The sequence below is a fragment of the Haliaeetus leucocephalus genome, unplaced genomic scaffold (assembly GCF_000737465.1).
Source record: "Haliaeetus leucocephalus isolate CR32 unplaced genomic scaffold, Haliaeetus_leucocephalus-4.0 Scaffold168, whole genome shotgun sequence".
Classification (NCBI taxonomy): Eukaryota; Metazoa; Chordata; class Aves; order Accipitriformes; family Accipitridae; genus Haliaeetus; species Haliaeetus leucocephalus.
In genome coordinates, this window is record NW_010972604.1 from 1190353 (window position 1) to 1205536 (window position 15184).

Sequence of the window (15184 nt, forward strand, 5' to 3'; positions counted from 1 at the left end):
TTCTTAATCTGTCAAGTTTTGGATCAGAACACATACTTAAGGATCAGCTAATAAGTAAAACTGAATTCTGATTTTGGTGCATCAGATACTTCACATCTTGTTCTTGAAGGGGACTGTGAGGTAAGATGAAAAGAACAGAATATATTTTCTTACTTCAGGGATGAAGAATATGCAGTGATTATTCCTAGCAGTGGGGTGTGGCAATACTAATTTTCAGGAAAGCGTTGGAAACGTGAAGATGATTCCCTGTGAAGACGTGGCCAGAGTCTCCTATACCAATATATATAGCATTAAAGTTCACAATTCTGCAAGAACAGTTTATTTAGAACAGACTGTATTTAGAAACTGTATGAGGCAATAAGTTGCAATAGTTGGATCTGCTTCCAAATTACATGAAATGTGGTGCTGGTTATATCCATAGTACTGACTTATTCTTCCTTCTGCTGTGAACATAAGTAAGCCAAAAATATTTTTTCACGTTTCACTTCCACAGTATAAGCATCAAAATGTACTTAAGTACTGCAGCCCCCTAGTTTTTAAAGCCAAGACTTTGCACTATGAACAACAATAATCAAAAACTCCTTTGTCTTTTTGTGCATATATAGGCAGAACCTTTGCTTCTGGAGATGAACTGACTCAGTTAATTAACTTTAAACCATCACTGACTGGAGTAGGTCCAAGGACTGGCATCACAGGTCTTATTCGAGGCCTTCAGTTGCGGATTGAAAATCAAGAGGTGTTAAAGGAGTTTATGGTAAAGTGTGATTCCTTTTTAAGATCTGAGTGTTAGCAGAGCTACGAAATGACTTTTAGTAGCCTTTTGCATACTGTATGGGAGATCTACTTGTATATGTTTACTGACTCCACTTTCTCAGAGAATTATTCCAGCCAGAATGGAGCTTCTACTCTGCTGTTTGGGTGATGCTACAGTATTTGGACCTCTCTCTTTCCACGCAGGTCAGGCTTACACTGTTAGCTGTCCAAAGATACTGCCTACATGGAATGAAAAATAAATCATACACAAAAGTAGAGTATGAATCACTTTTACCTAAACTGACTTCTTCCTATTACCCCATCAGCTCTGCTGAACATCTGCTTAAGAACTATTCTAGAGGCTGCACTAAAGCAAGAAATCCATGCTGCTAGGGATTCACTAGTGTTGAAACACTTAGCTGATGAAAGGAAAATGTTTCACACAGTGCTCCAGTGATACATGGAACTCACTGCCACAAGATGTTATTAATGTCAGGAACTTTGTGAAATTAAAAAGTAATGTACCTCCATAGATAATGAAAACACATAATTACATCTGATGGCACATAAAACATGAAAAAGTGTAAAATTAGGAAGGCATATAAAAACTTTTGTTTCAGTATATAAATAGAGTACTCAGTTATCAGCAAATTCCCAAAGAACAGATTATTTCATAACTCTTCAACACAGTACTGGAATTTCCTTTAAAGGATGTACTCATCACCAGTGAAGCAGATTGCTACCACTTTTCCATAGTACTTACAACGTTATCAGTTTTTTTCACTTGCCTTTATATCTCTGACTTTCTGGGTACAAAATCCCACAGGCTCAAGTGTGTAGGATTTGCTGACTTTCCCTGAAGGCTCAAGGGCATGTATTAATTTCCATTCATTCCATTCTGTTAGTGATGTAGGCATAACACACTATGAGCTGAGTCAAGTGTCTGCACAGAAAACATAAAGATCTAATAAGGAAAGCACTGGTTACCAAAGCCATTGGATATTTTATCTGAGTAAAAGCTGTAGTAACTCATGAAGATGTTAAAGAACTGAATGTGTATTTTCAGTCCATATACACTGTATAGTGGCAAACATCTTTTTTACAGCAATATACAACAGGGAATGTAATGACAGGGGCTGGGGATGTGGGTTGGAAATCTCACTTGAAAATCCCAGAAATTTTGTTCAGGCTCAAGAAAATACAAAGCAATTTGAATTCCTTGCTTAGAAGTTTAGAGAATGATGTACTGATTCTCTTCTGTAAGAAGTCTATTTGCCAGTCTTGGGTCACATATAGCAGTAAAGTTTGCTCACACCGACTCTGTAAAGCTTGTCTATAAAGGATGTGAACAACATGGATTGACTATTTCTCTTTGATCTAGGCTTTAGAACGTGTGAAACCAATAGATGACTGCACAACTGGCAAAGCACCAGAAAACCAGGATAAAAACAGATACCGAGATATTCTTCCATGTAAGTATGCACACTAATGAGAACATACATTCAGTGAACAAAGACATCAGAAAACAGAAAAACAGTTATAACACTGAGATGTAGGAGGTGCAAATCCCACCACATTCTTAGTCACAGAGAGCTCCAGCAATAATGAAATGTGTTGAGATTTTCTCAAAAGAGGTAGAGTTCACGTAAGGATGTCTGTCTTGCACAGTATGTAATTTTCTGAAGTATTGTCTTCCACAAGGCAGGATTTGGTCTGGTAGGGGGCCAGCTGTCTTGGTGTTTCCTTCCCTCTTTCTCAGAGATATTGATCTACATTTCTGTGGGCAAGTGTAACCTGAACTATAATAGCAGTTCTTTAAATCTATTTAAATGTACAGGTATGTCTACTGCTTGTGACACAGCATAATATCCAACCAGGGCGTTCAGCTGCTCAGCTCTGATCTGAGTCAGAAACAAGTTTCATTGCTGATGAGAAGTCATTTTAGGAGGAAGATTTGAGTCCAGGAGTTGAATGACTGCAGTTAACAAGGACTTCCAAAAACTAATGTACTGCCCAATGATTCTCCGAGAGGTATCATAACAGAAGGAGAACACTTTCTGGACCCTCAGTGTCTTGTTTAAACTGCAGCAGCAGGACGGCACATGCAAAATCTGTAGCACAGTTACCTCTCTATATTAGTGATACAGTATACATTCTCAGAAGTTTCCTGTTTTATAACACAAATATCCAGTGACAATGTTCCCATGCCATACATTAAAAGCAGTGTTGGATACACTATTTTGAATTGCTGCTAAACAATTCTGTGGTAATTAGGGGGCTTGTCAGTGTTATGCAAGTATCTTAAGAGAAGTAAAGCTGCAGCAAACCATACAATTTATCTGTGGGAATTCCTATTAGCAGTGATTAATATTAGTGTTAACTAGCCAAATGTATTCTAAAGTCCAGAGGCATACTTTACTGCTAGAGGCTGAGGCTCCCCATCTCCTGAGTGCTAGAGGTGGTAGAACTCTGTTTCAGATCTACAGCTGAAATAGCAACTTTCTGTTTCTGTACAGATGATAAGACACGAGTTCCTCTGGGAGAAAAGAATGGCTACATTAATGCAAGTTACATTACAATGAAAGTTGGAGAAGAGGAACATTTCTATATTATAACCCAAGGGCCTCTGCCATCCACTATGGCTGATTTCTGGCAAATGGTCTGGGAGAGTGAATCAGATCTGATTGCCATGATGACAAAAGAAGTGGAGCTAGGGCAAGTCCAATGTCATCGATACTGGCCTGAACCTCCCCATGACACTATAGACCTGGCTAATTTTCATCTCAGGCTAGACAATTACCAGATTGTGGAATACGTCATAATTAGAATAATAGAAATGATCAACAAGCAGGTAAGTTGAGTAGGCTTAATGCTTTCATGTATGATGAAACTGATTAGATATTTTACATGAGTAAATACTAGTATTATTGTTTGCTTCTTCTTAATGTTTGCTCAGTATTTTTTAGGAACAGAAAAATCTGAATAACACGCATGAAATTAGGGTTAATGAGATGATGCTTCTTTGCTCATTGCACAAGCAATGGATCCAACATTACATAGATTTGGATAAGAATGTCCAAAAATTAGTCCTTTAATAGTCACAGAGCTGGTCTTTTCAGTGTTTTGCAGAATTGCTTAGTGCTCTCATCAAATCAAATCAGTAAGGGCTGCCAGAATGGATTCATATTCTGTAATGGTGGCTGGAAGGAAGGAGGGGAAGAGGGTGGTTTTCATCCTAGAATTTAGAACAAATGATACTTCTTTCATTGATGAAAATACATGAATACACATGAAACTACAGATCGAGCAGCAAATTCTTAGAAAGCTAACAAATACAGAATCCAGGTGTAAGAACATGGAAATTGGGGCAAATTTGCAAAAATTTCTGCAGGACTTATTAATTAATTGCAAAAATTTCTGCTGGACATATTAATTAATGGAATAATTAAAAGATTAATACTTGTGCCAGACTAACTGTCTTTTTCCATCAAGAAAACAATTTCTCTATATGAAGAAAACACAATTCACCTTATGTCACTGAGTGTGAAGCATAGTAATGGATTTGATATGAGTCTTCCCAAAAGATTATTCAGATGGGAAGATGGGACATTATATGCGATTGTTTCAATGAACATGTTATGTTTGCTATGTTTGTCTTGGACCAGTATCAAATTACTACAGAAAGCCACAGGTTTACTTTAGCAGAAATCCATTCAAATTCTCTGGATGGTAAAAATCTAGGTAGTTCTTCTGCATTCAGCTTAATGTGTTTTGGCAAGCTGGCAACAAGACATATTGTCCCAGGACCATTCAATTAATAATACTCTTTATTTTATCTACATTATGGTTATTCTTGTAATCTTTTTTTTAGTTGATTTGGTTTGTATGGTAGGGTATCTAATCACAAACTGTTCTTTATATCTGATAGCCAGAACATCATTTACGATCTCACTATTGTGGCTATCACATTACGACTCTTCTATTAGCATTGCTTAGTTCAGTTACAAAAACAATTTTAGTAAACAGTACCAGAATGTTCTAATTTAACAAATGTTTTGTTTTTCCTTTCTAACCAACAAAGACAACTACATCCTTTTGGGGCAACAGAGTAACTTCAGTCTCTTATCAAAATTATATAAAGTAATTTTCCTAGGCCTCTGTCTTCTCAAAGCATTTCTGAAAACCTAAAAGAAACTTTAATAGGGTCAAGTATGAAAAGCTGAAGAATCGTAGGATAGACAAACAATTGACTAAGAATGAGGCTGAAGGAAAATTTATCAGAGGAATTCCTTGAAAATCAGTCTTAGGACTGATCATTTTTAACATTTCTGGTCTTTCTCTTCCAGACAGAAGAGAAGCGCACTATAAGTCATTTGCAGTTTACCACTTGGCCAGACCACAATACTCCCAAACTGGCTGAGCAGCTTGTAAAATTTATTTGTTACATGAGAAAAGTTCACAGTACAGGACCTATTGTTGCTCACTGCAGCACTGGCATTGGAAGAAGTGGAGTTTTGCTGTGTATTGAAGTTCTGCTCAGCTATATAGAAAAAGATTTATGTGTAAGTATCAAACAGATCATCGTTAAGTATTACAAACTGGTATGGATGTCAACAACATGTGGGGGTATCTTAGACCAGAGTAATTCCTGGTAGAAATCATCCTAACAAAATGGAATAAACCCAGCTTTTGTTGTTTTAAACAACAAAGATAATAACTACAAATATACTATTTGTAGAAGAACTGAGTCACAGCTTCCCCATCTGAACATGCTTAAATCTTTCTTTATAACTTGCATGTCAACAAAATAAAAACTGTTCTCTTCTGATAGTTCAGCATCAAGCAGATAGTGAGAGATTTGAGAAATCAACGTTTTGGCATGATCCAAACTAAGGTAAGTTCTCAATATTCAACTAGATTATGATTTTTAAAAGCCTCAATTAGTGGTACATATCCATATGCTTTGATAAATCTGGGGCTTAATGCATAATTTTAGCCCTCTCATTTGAGGAAAATAACAGCCTTCCAGGCAAGTGGTGTCTAGATTTAAATATGAAAGGTCTGTCCCTTACTAACTAATTGAAATAAAAGCAGAACACCAATATAGTACAGATACCAGACACCCCCCTGACCCCTTTTTTTCAAGCAAAAAGAAAAGCAGGTATACCAACAAAACCGTTGAGATAACATAAACCTTACCCTGCAAAATTCTGGCTTTCAGCTGAATTCTTGCTATTGCTGTTATCATCACCTCAGTAAAACCATCTACTACTGAGTTAAACCTACCCCTGAAAAGAGTTTTCACACAGGAAAAGACAAGATGAAGCTAACTCAATTTATAGCAAACAGGTGGTGGGAAGAAAAGCAAGACAAGACTAGGATAAATTCTTCCTATAGGCAAATATTTTAGCACATGCTTTGATATATTTTTCTTCAGGATAATGATTGAGCATGTGACTAAACTTAAGCAAACAGATAACCTTCACTGACTTAAATGAGACTTGAGCACATGCTTACAGGTACTGCATTGAATAAGAAGGCATTCCTGAACTTTTACAAAATGGACAAGAATGCTCTTAAATATCTAAGTTTTTGTATCCATGTTACAAAGATGCTGATGTTATAAACAGCACTTCAGCCAGTCCATCCTTCTTTCTCTAGAATTTATGTTGAATGTAACCAGGTGTTTCACATTGGTGTCTCTGCATACAGGATGAGTATTTATTCTGTTATGAAGTTGTGCTGGAAGTCCTTCAGAACCTTCAAGCAATGCATTCCTACTGACTGCAGTATGACTCTTCCCTGTTGCTATTCCCTTTGGACTCCAGGGACCACTCAGCAATTGCTTTAAAGAGATGTCAAGCCAGCACAAACAAGTGTTATATTACATGCTTTGTTAGATTACTCTGATTTCCAAGGCATTTCAAAACCTTGCTTAACATGTCCTGGGTAAGTCATTTAAATCTTGGCTCACAGTTTGGAGAAACAGCCAGCCAGCACTGCAACACTGCTGTTAAATTGCCATGGACAACTTGCGTGTTCTGTGTAATAACATATTAATTGTTAGGAAAATATTTTGGGAGTGTGACAAGGAGATAGCAGCCTTTGGAATTAACTTTACTTTCCAGAGGGCAACTATAAAGATCTAAGATTCTGCTGGTTTTGGAGGAAGATTAGTTATGCTTTTGTGTGGAAGGACTCTGTTTACCCTTGGTTGCTTGAACAATGTAGAACCATTTCGAGTCATCACTCCAGCCCAGGAATTTATACCACCATCACTAGACATCTTAAATCAAGAAACTGACAGAAAAATAGGATGCCTTTGGACCCTAGCTGGTTCTCTTCAAAGCAGGAAGAGTGTTGTGTAATAATTGGATGGAATATTAATTTTTCCCAGCGATATGAACAGCTGTAGATAGCTCAGTATTCTTTCATTCTGCATCCATGTAAAAAGGAATGCAATACTAAGCCAGATGAAATGACTGTGTGTGCATTGTGACATGCATATACATTTCATCTTCCCCTGATCCTTTCCATTGATTAACTATCTTGTAATTCTTATCTAGGATCTGAACCAATCTATGGGAAGTCCCACTGGTTTTAGTAGGGGCTAAATCAAATCTTTAAATTAGAGTAAATAACTCTCTGTACAGTTTATTTCTCTTGTTAAAAGTGTTTCTGTTAGTGTGAGTTTGAGTGGATTTGAGCAGAAATCTGCTGTTCAAGTTTGTAAGATTGTACTTCTTTCTATAGTACTACTTCTAAGTCCTTTACCTAGAAGGTGATATATATGGAAGTGAAGTTATTAGATGTGCATTGGAAGAGTAACTTTTAAACATAGGAAATTATAACAGCACTTATTTAACTGAATTGTACATATTTTTAAAACTTCTTTGATTTCAGGAAAGGAGAAAATATTAAGAGGCATTTGAATATAAGACTGCAGTAGAAACAAGAAAATAAAATAGCCGTTTATTTTCATTATGAATGAGAGGTTTATGGTTCAGAAAGAATGTGGGATTAAACACAAATTAAAATTATGACTTGTAGAAAAAGCCACTGTAATACAATCATAATTAAAGTCAAGGGCCATTTTTTCTTTCTGCCCTCAGATAGTCTGCTGGAAGTCAGGAAAAGATAGAAATGGAATTTATGATGTAAGCCAGATGCTAATTTCAAAAATATTGATAGAGATCCAGAGTAATGCTAAATTAGTGGAGTAACCCTGGACTTATACTGGTATAAACATAAACAGAATTCAATGTTTGGTCTTAAAGTCATTGAATTTGAGCCTTCCCAGAAGCATTACTCTCCATACGTTCGGCATTTACTATCTTTATGTTGCATATAAAGGACTATTTGCACAGTTTTGTCAAATGTCATCAACCAAATTTTTGTTCATAACTTTGTTACTTTCATTTGGTATTTGGCCTTTCACTTTGATTTTAATTACTGCACATGTACTACTATGCAATGAATGCACTACACTGCACACGAATGCACAAATCACTTTTTGTACCACAACAACTTTGAAAAGCTTCTCAGTGAAAATATTCCTGTACTTTATGCAAAGGTGTTTTTTCTGTGGTTTAGAACAAGCATTTTGGATTTAGAAGACAATCTTCATGGCATTATTTGTTCCTCCACATTTGTGTATCATCTTTGCAGCTGTTCAACAGAAGTGTTTGCTGTTTGACAGAAGTTTTTCCTGTTTTACAGGGATATTAAAAAGATTTCTGAAAACACTGCATTTCATTTTAATTTCTTTTTATGAAAAAGCAGCTATGATACTTAACTACTAACCAGTAAGAGCTCTAGAGAAAATAATCTTTTATTAATTGGGGCTTATATTTAAACTTCCTCTAAAGGCAGATTTTGTCATGACGGTACCTTTCGTACATTCCCCTAAAGCAGGTATTACTGACCTGTGAGACATTCTGCCATATCCCATATTCTTATTCTTTAGGAATATAATAATTAAATGCTTTTAAACAGATACGATAGTTATGATCTCCATAACGACATCCTCACTCAGACTGAACTTTGTTTTGGATGAGACATACACTTTTACACAGATCTAGTCCTCTAAGACTGCTAGCAGAGTGAGATAAAACAGAAATGTCCTTCTACATATTTCATAATCTGTTATATAACAAAGAAACTTTCACCCACAGAAAATATCAGAGCCTCTCAAACCAACTTTGAGCAGAGCCAGACAGATGCAATTTACCACATGCTGGGTGACAGGCCCTCCATCTGTTACAGTCCTGAAGTGATCCTACAGAGCAAGTCTCTTGACTCACAGCCTGAAAATATTTTAAGAAAACTGCAGACTTGCAAGGGTTCTGCACATGTTTGAAGCTAAAGCCTGGTCACCTCAGTAGTAGTACTGCTCATGAGCTCCACTGCTGGCAGTCAGCCTAGACAGCAGATAAATTTTGAGGAGGGAAAGCACTGGAATGATAGACACAGCTTCTTCCTACAATAGACACTGTTTGGAGAAATAAACAATGAGTCACTACCAGAAAGTGCTTAGCAGATGTGGTTGCTGTATATGCTGTCTTGGAAATGCTAAGGAACCATCTGTTCTCAGCTTGCCCTTTAAAGGTAGGATTCAGGGATTCAACTTCCAGCTCTGCTGCAGACACTGAATAAGCCAAACTACTTAAACAGAATGCTCTGTGCCTTACAGGTTTCTTCTTTTACACTGCACTACTGGGGTACACTCATATCCTTTATAGTTGGGGCCACTGAGCTCGAAGTGCAGATAAACTGAGAACAGTTAGAAGACTGTTAAGAAGCTTTTAAGTATAGCGGAATCTGGCTACATCCAGCAGCTCATACACCATTTTCCCCTGTACATAGCACAAATGAGTCCCACTTCTGTGTTCTTCATTCATGCAAAACTCCCATGGACATCAAGGCTCATTGATACACATTCATTTGGAACAAGAGATAATGCACTCCTTAAAGAGCTCGCGGTACTTGACAAGTCAGGCTAAACTGGAAAGGAAGGAAGATGTACTGTCCCATTTTGGTCACAGGGAAGTGAGGCAAGGGTTGGTGATTTGTCCAAGGTCTACGGAGTTTGGGGAAAACTTGGGAACTAAACCCAGATGATATAAACTCTGATTCTGTGCCTACACACAAAAGTATCTTTCCTCAGTCAGAAAAATAGGATCATACTGCTCTGGCCCATTTCTGATGAGATATTACTTAGCATATAAAGTGGTCTGACTGGAACTTGCATGCATCCTAACAGGCAAGAGATGTATTATGGTACAGAACCTCAATCTGTGCCTGTGGTCACACTGCTTACTTCAGAAGTAGCACTGAGATCACTATTTGTATTTCTAAATCACGTTACCCTACCACCTAGTAACCAATCAGGACAAGCTGCAGTACAAATGCAAACAAAAAGGACACATTTATTGGAAGCAGTGCCTGCCGTAACAAGCACTCAAAACAAGTAAACATCTGCTAGTCCTCAGATTCATACTGTAGCACAAAATGTTGTCAGTGATACTCTATGTTCAGACAGTAGCTCTGTCCACAGAACAGCACATCTTGTCATCTTACTCTGGGGAAGTGACTGTTTTACTGCCATTGAGACTGCTGCAAAGTTTTCTACATCTACCATTTTATCTCAATTTAAAAGCAAGTATAGCAAGGAGAACCTTGCTATATTAAGTTACAAAATCACGTGAGTAGGGGAAAAACTGTATCCCCGCTCTTTCCTTTAACATCTTCACTGAGTTCCATGGACTCAAGACTACATCATGCTGATGGCTCCGTGTACTCTAATACCCCATTTGCAATGGCAAGATACCTTAAAATATCCACACATGCCGAAATGGGTGCTATTGGCAACAAGAACATTGTCAGGTTTGAATAACTGACTTTAAAAAGTACCAACTTGTATTTTTACAACTTGCACTAATATAATCAGGCTTCCTTTTAATTTTCTTAGAAAGCCTGAGACATGTGTCAGTATGTTTTCTCTAACTGTCTTTTCGGTTGGAGTTTATGGCCTTACTGAACACCAGAATCTTCTGTGATGGAACAAATACAGTAAAAGCAAATACTGCCACTATTGCAAAAGAACAGCAAATAGTGCCATCTATGGGCAAATCGGTACTGCGACAGCATTAATCGCAATTAGTCACTCGTGCCGTTGGCAAAGAACCACTCCATGACCTTTCACTCAGGTTCACTCAAAAGTGTTACCACAACGGGCTTGGCAGGATGCAGTGCTCTCGCTCCAGCCCGGCAAGTGCCTGCCTGGCCAGGCAGGTGCTGCATGCTGCTGAGAACTATATAGCCATGCTGCTGGTGGTCCTATAGATCCTAAAGTAATGATAATGAAGTACTTGGTCAGCCTCAGGAAGGGGTATCTAGAAATCTGACAGGATCTGTCCAAATCTGATGAGAGCCTAACTTATGAATAAACTTGCTCTTGACTTTAAAGCAGGGGTGCTTTTGGAATGAAGCTCTTTCTTCATTTACTGAAAATTATGAGTAATGGGAAATCCTCCTGGAGTTTTACAAGAACTGGTTTTATGAAACACTGTGAGCAGCTGAATTTAATTGGCTTGGGGTATATTTAGGGTAAGATAATCCCTGTAAATTGGTTTCTTTTGTCAAGTATGTTGCAAATTCATCTGCAGAAGGAGGACTGGAGATAGTGTCACATATCTCTGTGTAATGATCCTGATCATTGCACATCAAGGAACGTGATCCACAAAACAGTTAACCTGAGTAGGCCCAAGCCTGTGCTGTGCTGTGCTACACATACAGCTTAGCCTTCAGGCCTGTGTTGTGCTGTGAATATCTCTTAGCTACAGAACAAACATAGCCAGCTAATTGCAAAAGAGAGCCTGTAGGCAGCTCCCACTCTCTACTGGTGATAATGCCACCTGCAAGTTCTTGCCTTTACATAAAAGTGCAGCAAAAAGTTCTCATGTGAACCTTCTTTCTGTTGGACAATAGAAATGCTGAATGGAGTTGTTTTCTTGTGAGAAAATCATATAATAGTTCAAATGACCAAAATGGGGCAACCTTTCCATGGACAGAGTCTGCCAGCTGAGATGTCTACACTGAAAAGAGACCTCACCCTTGCAGTCTAAGTAGACTGGGGGTGACAGTCCACTATGAGACTGATCTTTTAAATGTCCAGCAATGTGTGTGATGGAAGGGCACGGCACTTATAAAGATATGTGCAACAGTAAAGTGTGATTTGCACATAACCTTGCACTGATGTAGCTCTGTAGGTTTAAAAATAAGCTTGTGAAACCAGAAGAGTGTTCTGTAGTGCCATTCAGGTACCATTTTTCTTGTCTCGGTCAATTACTTAAGGCACACCAGGAATAACAGAACCTCATACTTCGTTCATGGTTCTCCAGGCCCAATAGCATGGAACAATTAACACTGAACCACAGAACCACAAAATAGTTGAGATTGGAAGGAACCTCTGGAGAGCATCTAGTCTAAACTCCCCAACTCAGAGCAGTGTCATCTAGAGCTCAGGACTGTGTTCAGCTGAGTTTTTAGTATCTCCAAGAATGGAGACCCCTTGACCTGCCGAGGCAACCTGTTCTGATACTTGACCATCCTTAGAGTAAAAAAGTTTTTTCTGGTGTTTAAATGGCATTTCCTGTATTTCAATTTGTGCCCATTGCATCTTGTCCTGTCACTGGATACGACTAAGAGGAGTCTGTTTCTGCCTTCTTTACTTTACTCCCTCCCATCTAGGAATTTGTACATATTGATAAGATCCCCCTGAGCATTCTCTTCTCCTCTGTAAACAACAACAGCTCTCTCAGCTTCTCCTTATATGATGGATATTCCAATTTCTTAATCATCTCAGTGGCCTTAACATGCCAATACTGATTCAGAGACAGGACAAGATTCCATCCAACAGCTGCATGTCTACTGAAATTAGGTGATACAATTTTTTCGTGCCTACTAGCATGAGAGAGTTGTTGTTTTAATACCATTTATGCACTGATCAAGGCCTGAGAAGCCAATATGGGAGTTTAAGAGAAGATGCAGAGTTTGGAGTATCTCTTCCATGTCAGTCTGCAAAATCTGCCAGTGACCAGCTCTACTTCTTAGCTACTCTTAACCCTTTGGTGACTGTCTTCGTGTAACTGAGTTCTGTACATAGCTCCCTCCCATAGGAAGTATGTGGCTGTTCAGAACTCATTGCCCCTTCCACACAGCACCAGATATACATGCATGCCTGAGGGACAGTGAACTTTTTGAGATCCTGCTCTGAGTGTTACAGCTATTAAGCTTGCTCATTAAACCATTCAAAAACAAAAAACACCCAGCTAAAATGCCCGAGAGCAGCACACCCCCAACCAGGCGACAGACACAATGGGGACTGTACAGTAGCTGTCCAGTACCCCAGCTCATTACACAACCTAGCAATGAACTGAAGTTGCCTGTGCTCCCTCCCCACCCTGCATTTGTTCTCTTGACAGATGACAATTCCTTCTCCTCCTTCTTGTTCAACCCTCTTGGAAAGGCGCGCTAGTGATTGTAGGCCTTCCTTTCGCATCACACTGCTGTAAAAAAGCTCCTGTTTCCCTGACCGCTTCGTTCATGGTTGAAGTAGATTCAGCCGAGGCAAAGCACCAGCTGCAGTACATCTGGGCCCATTCAATACACCTACCAATAACTCCCAAGGCAGAAATGACATGCTGTGAGCTTGCTTAATGCCAGCATCCTTGGATAAGTGACAAGGACACTATGGGAAATAATGAACATTAGGGAAATGTAACTATAGCAACACTAGTATTCACAAAGCAAATCCCCACCATGAGTGCAAGGAAACTGCTGTTATTGTATAGGTACAAGTGCTGATAAAGCAGGAACTTGGGCTACAGCATCAGGAGAGAGCACACCTGGCCTGCAGTCTTGCCACAACCAGTAACACGTGCAAAAGCACACCTACAGCAGACAGAAACTTAGCTCACACACTTTTTGAAATGTTGGGTGAAACAACAAATCCAAAACTGTGGAGTCTTTTCAAGGAAATCCCAAACCTCACTCAGCTGGCTCCAGATTTTACTGCAAGTTTAGCACCATGTCATCAAAGGAACCATCCACTGATAACACTGTCAGTGATCAGGAGGCTGTCATTGTTCCAGAGGCAGGAACTGAACCTTGGTCTCTCACCAAACTATCCTGCCTCCACCTCACACCTATTTTACATACTGAAAACAGGCAAAACTTGTAGTTGTGTATTCAACAGGAATGCAGACTGTGCTTTCTGACTTTTTTTGGAATCCTAAGCCGAAATAATTGAATGACTCTCGGGGAATTTCAACTTCCAGTAGATTAAAGACATTAAAAGTTAGTTTATTTAACTTGGAATAGCACTACACATATTCCTCCAGAACTGCTGGGTTCCTCTCTTCATCATATCTATAATTAATTGTAAGACAAGTTCCTTAACAGTATCATGCCTCATTCATTGTCTACTGTTTTGCCATCTTAGATGAGATGCAGGAGTCATGGCTAATGCTTGTGAAGTGTTGATGAAGTACTCAAGGAAAAGACAATACAAAGCATAGAATATTCTTCATGCTTGCACTTTTCAGTTACCACACATTCCCCTCCACTGCTGTGTGTAAGTTAGGGTACACATAGCAAGCATCCGTCTCTATCATTAGGAAATTTTTTCTGCTTCATTATGGGAAACATTTCACATGAGCATGAGCTATTTCCGTCGCATGTGCCTGGCCCCTGGAAAGAGGAGGATTCTGCTAATGTACCATCTGAACAGCGAGAAATTCTATTAGTATCACCTAACTTGAGCCACTTAGCATGGACAGAACATCATTCATTTTGCTTGACAGCAATTTTAGATCAAAAGATCTAAAACTGTTCCCACAATCAGAATCTGGACAAAGCCTGGGATGCCAGCAGCAGTGGGATGACCACGCCTCTCAGCTCAATAGAAATGCTCAATTCCTTCAGAGCAAGATTGCTCTAGGCAACAACAGCTCCTTCCAAAGCACTCCATGCCAGCTCCTGCTGAGATTTTCAATCTCATGGAGCCTCCTCCGCCTACTCCCCTCTTCATCAACATTCAGTTAGATCCCTAGCTAAGAGTGTGGGTGGCTGCTGGGTTATGTTCTTCTGCTAGACTTTGTCAGATACTCCAAAGGCCAGGTTCAATTATCCAAGGAGTTCTCCTGGGGACTTACATGAGACGGGTTGAGCTCCATCAAAGCATCTGGTGAAACTCAATTATCTCCTTAGAGTCCTGAGAAGGACACAGAATAAGCTGGGAGCACCACCAACAAGTAAATATGTTAAAAACATTGATTAAATAAAACTTTCCTTCCTTCCCTTTTGTCAACAGTCTCCCCTCTTAGTTGCTCAGTTAATAGGGCAACAGGTTTGCACACCCCACTTCTGA

The 15184-nt window shown here is 39.0% G+C and overlaps 1 protein-coding gene across 1 annotated transcript in view; it reads left to right on the forward strand.

Annotated features, from left to right (window-relative positions):
• FRMPD2 (FERM and PDZ domain containing 2) overlaps positions 1–6537 on the forward strand; it is a 65925-nt gene extending 59388 nt beyond the window's left edge. Inside the window, exons 39-44 of the mRNA XM_010563523.1 lie at positions 606–754; positions 2135–2225; positions 3270–3604; positions 5100–5315; positions 5585–5647; positions 6466–6537. Coding sequence (XP_010561825.1) covers positions 606–754; positions 2135–2225; positions 3270–3604; positions 5100–5315; positions 5585–5647; positions 6466–6537 — 926 coding nt within the window. The remainder of the gene's footprint in view (positions 1–605; positions 755–2134; positions 2226–3269; positions 3605–5099; positions 5316–5584; positions 5648–6465) is intronic.
• The last annotated feature ends 8647 nt before the right edge of the window (positions 6538–15184 follow it).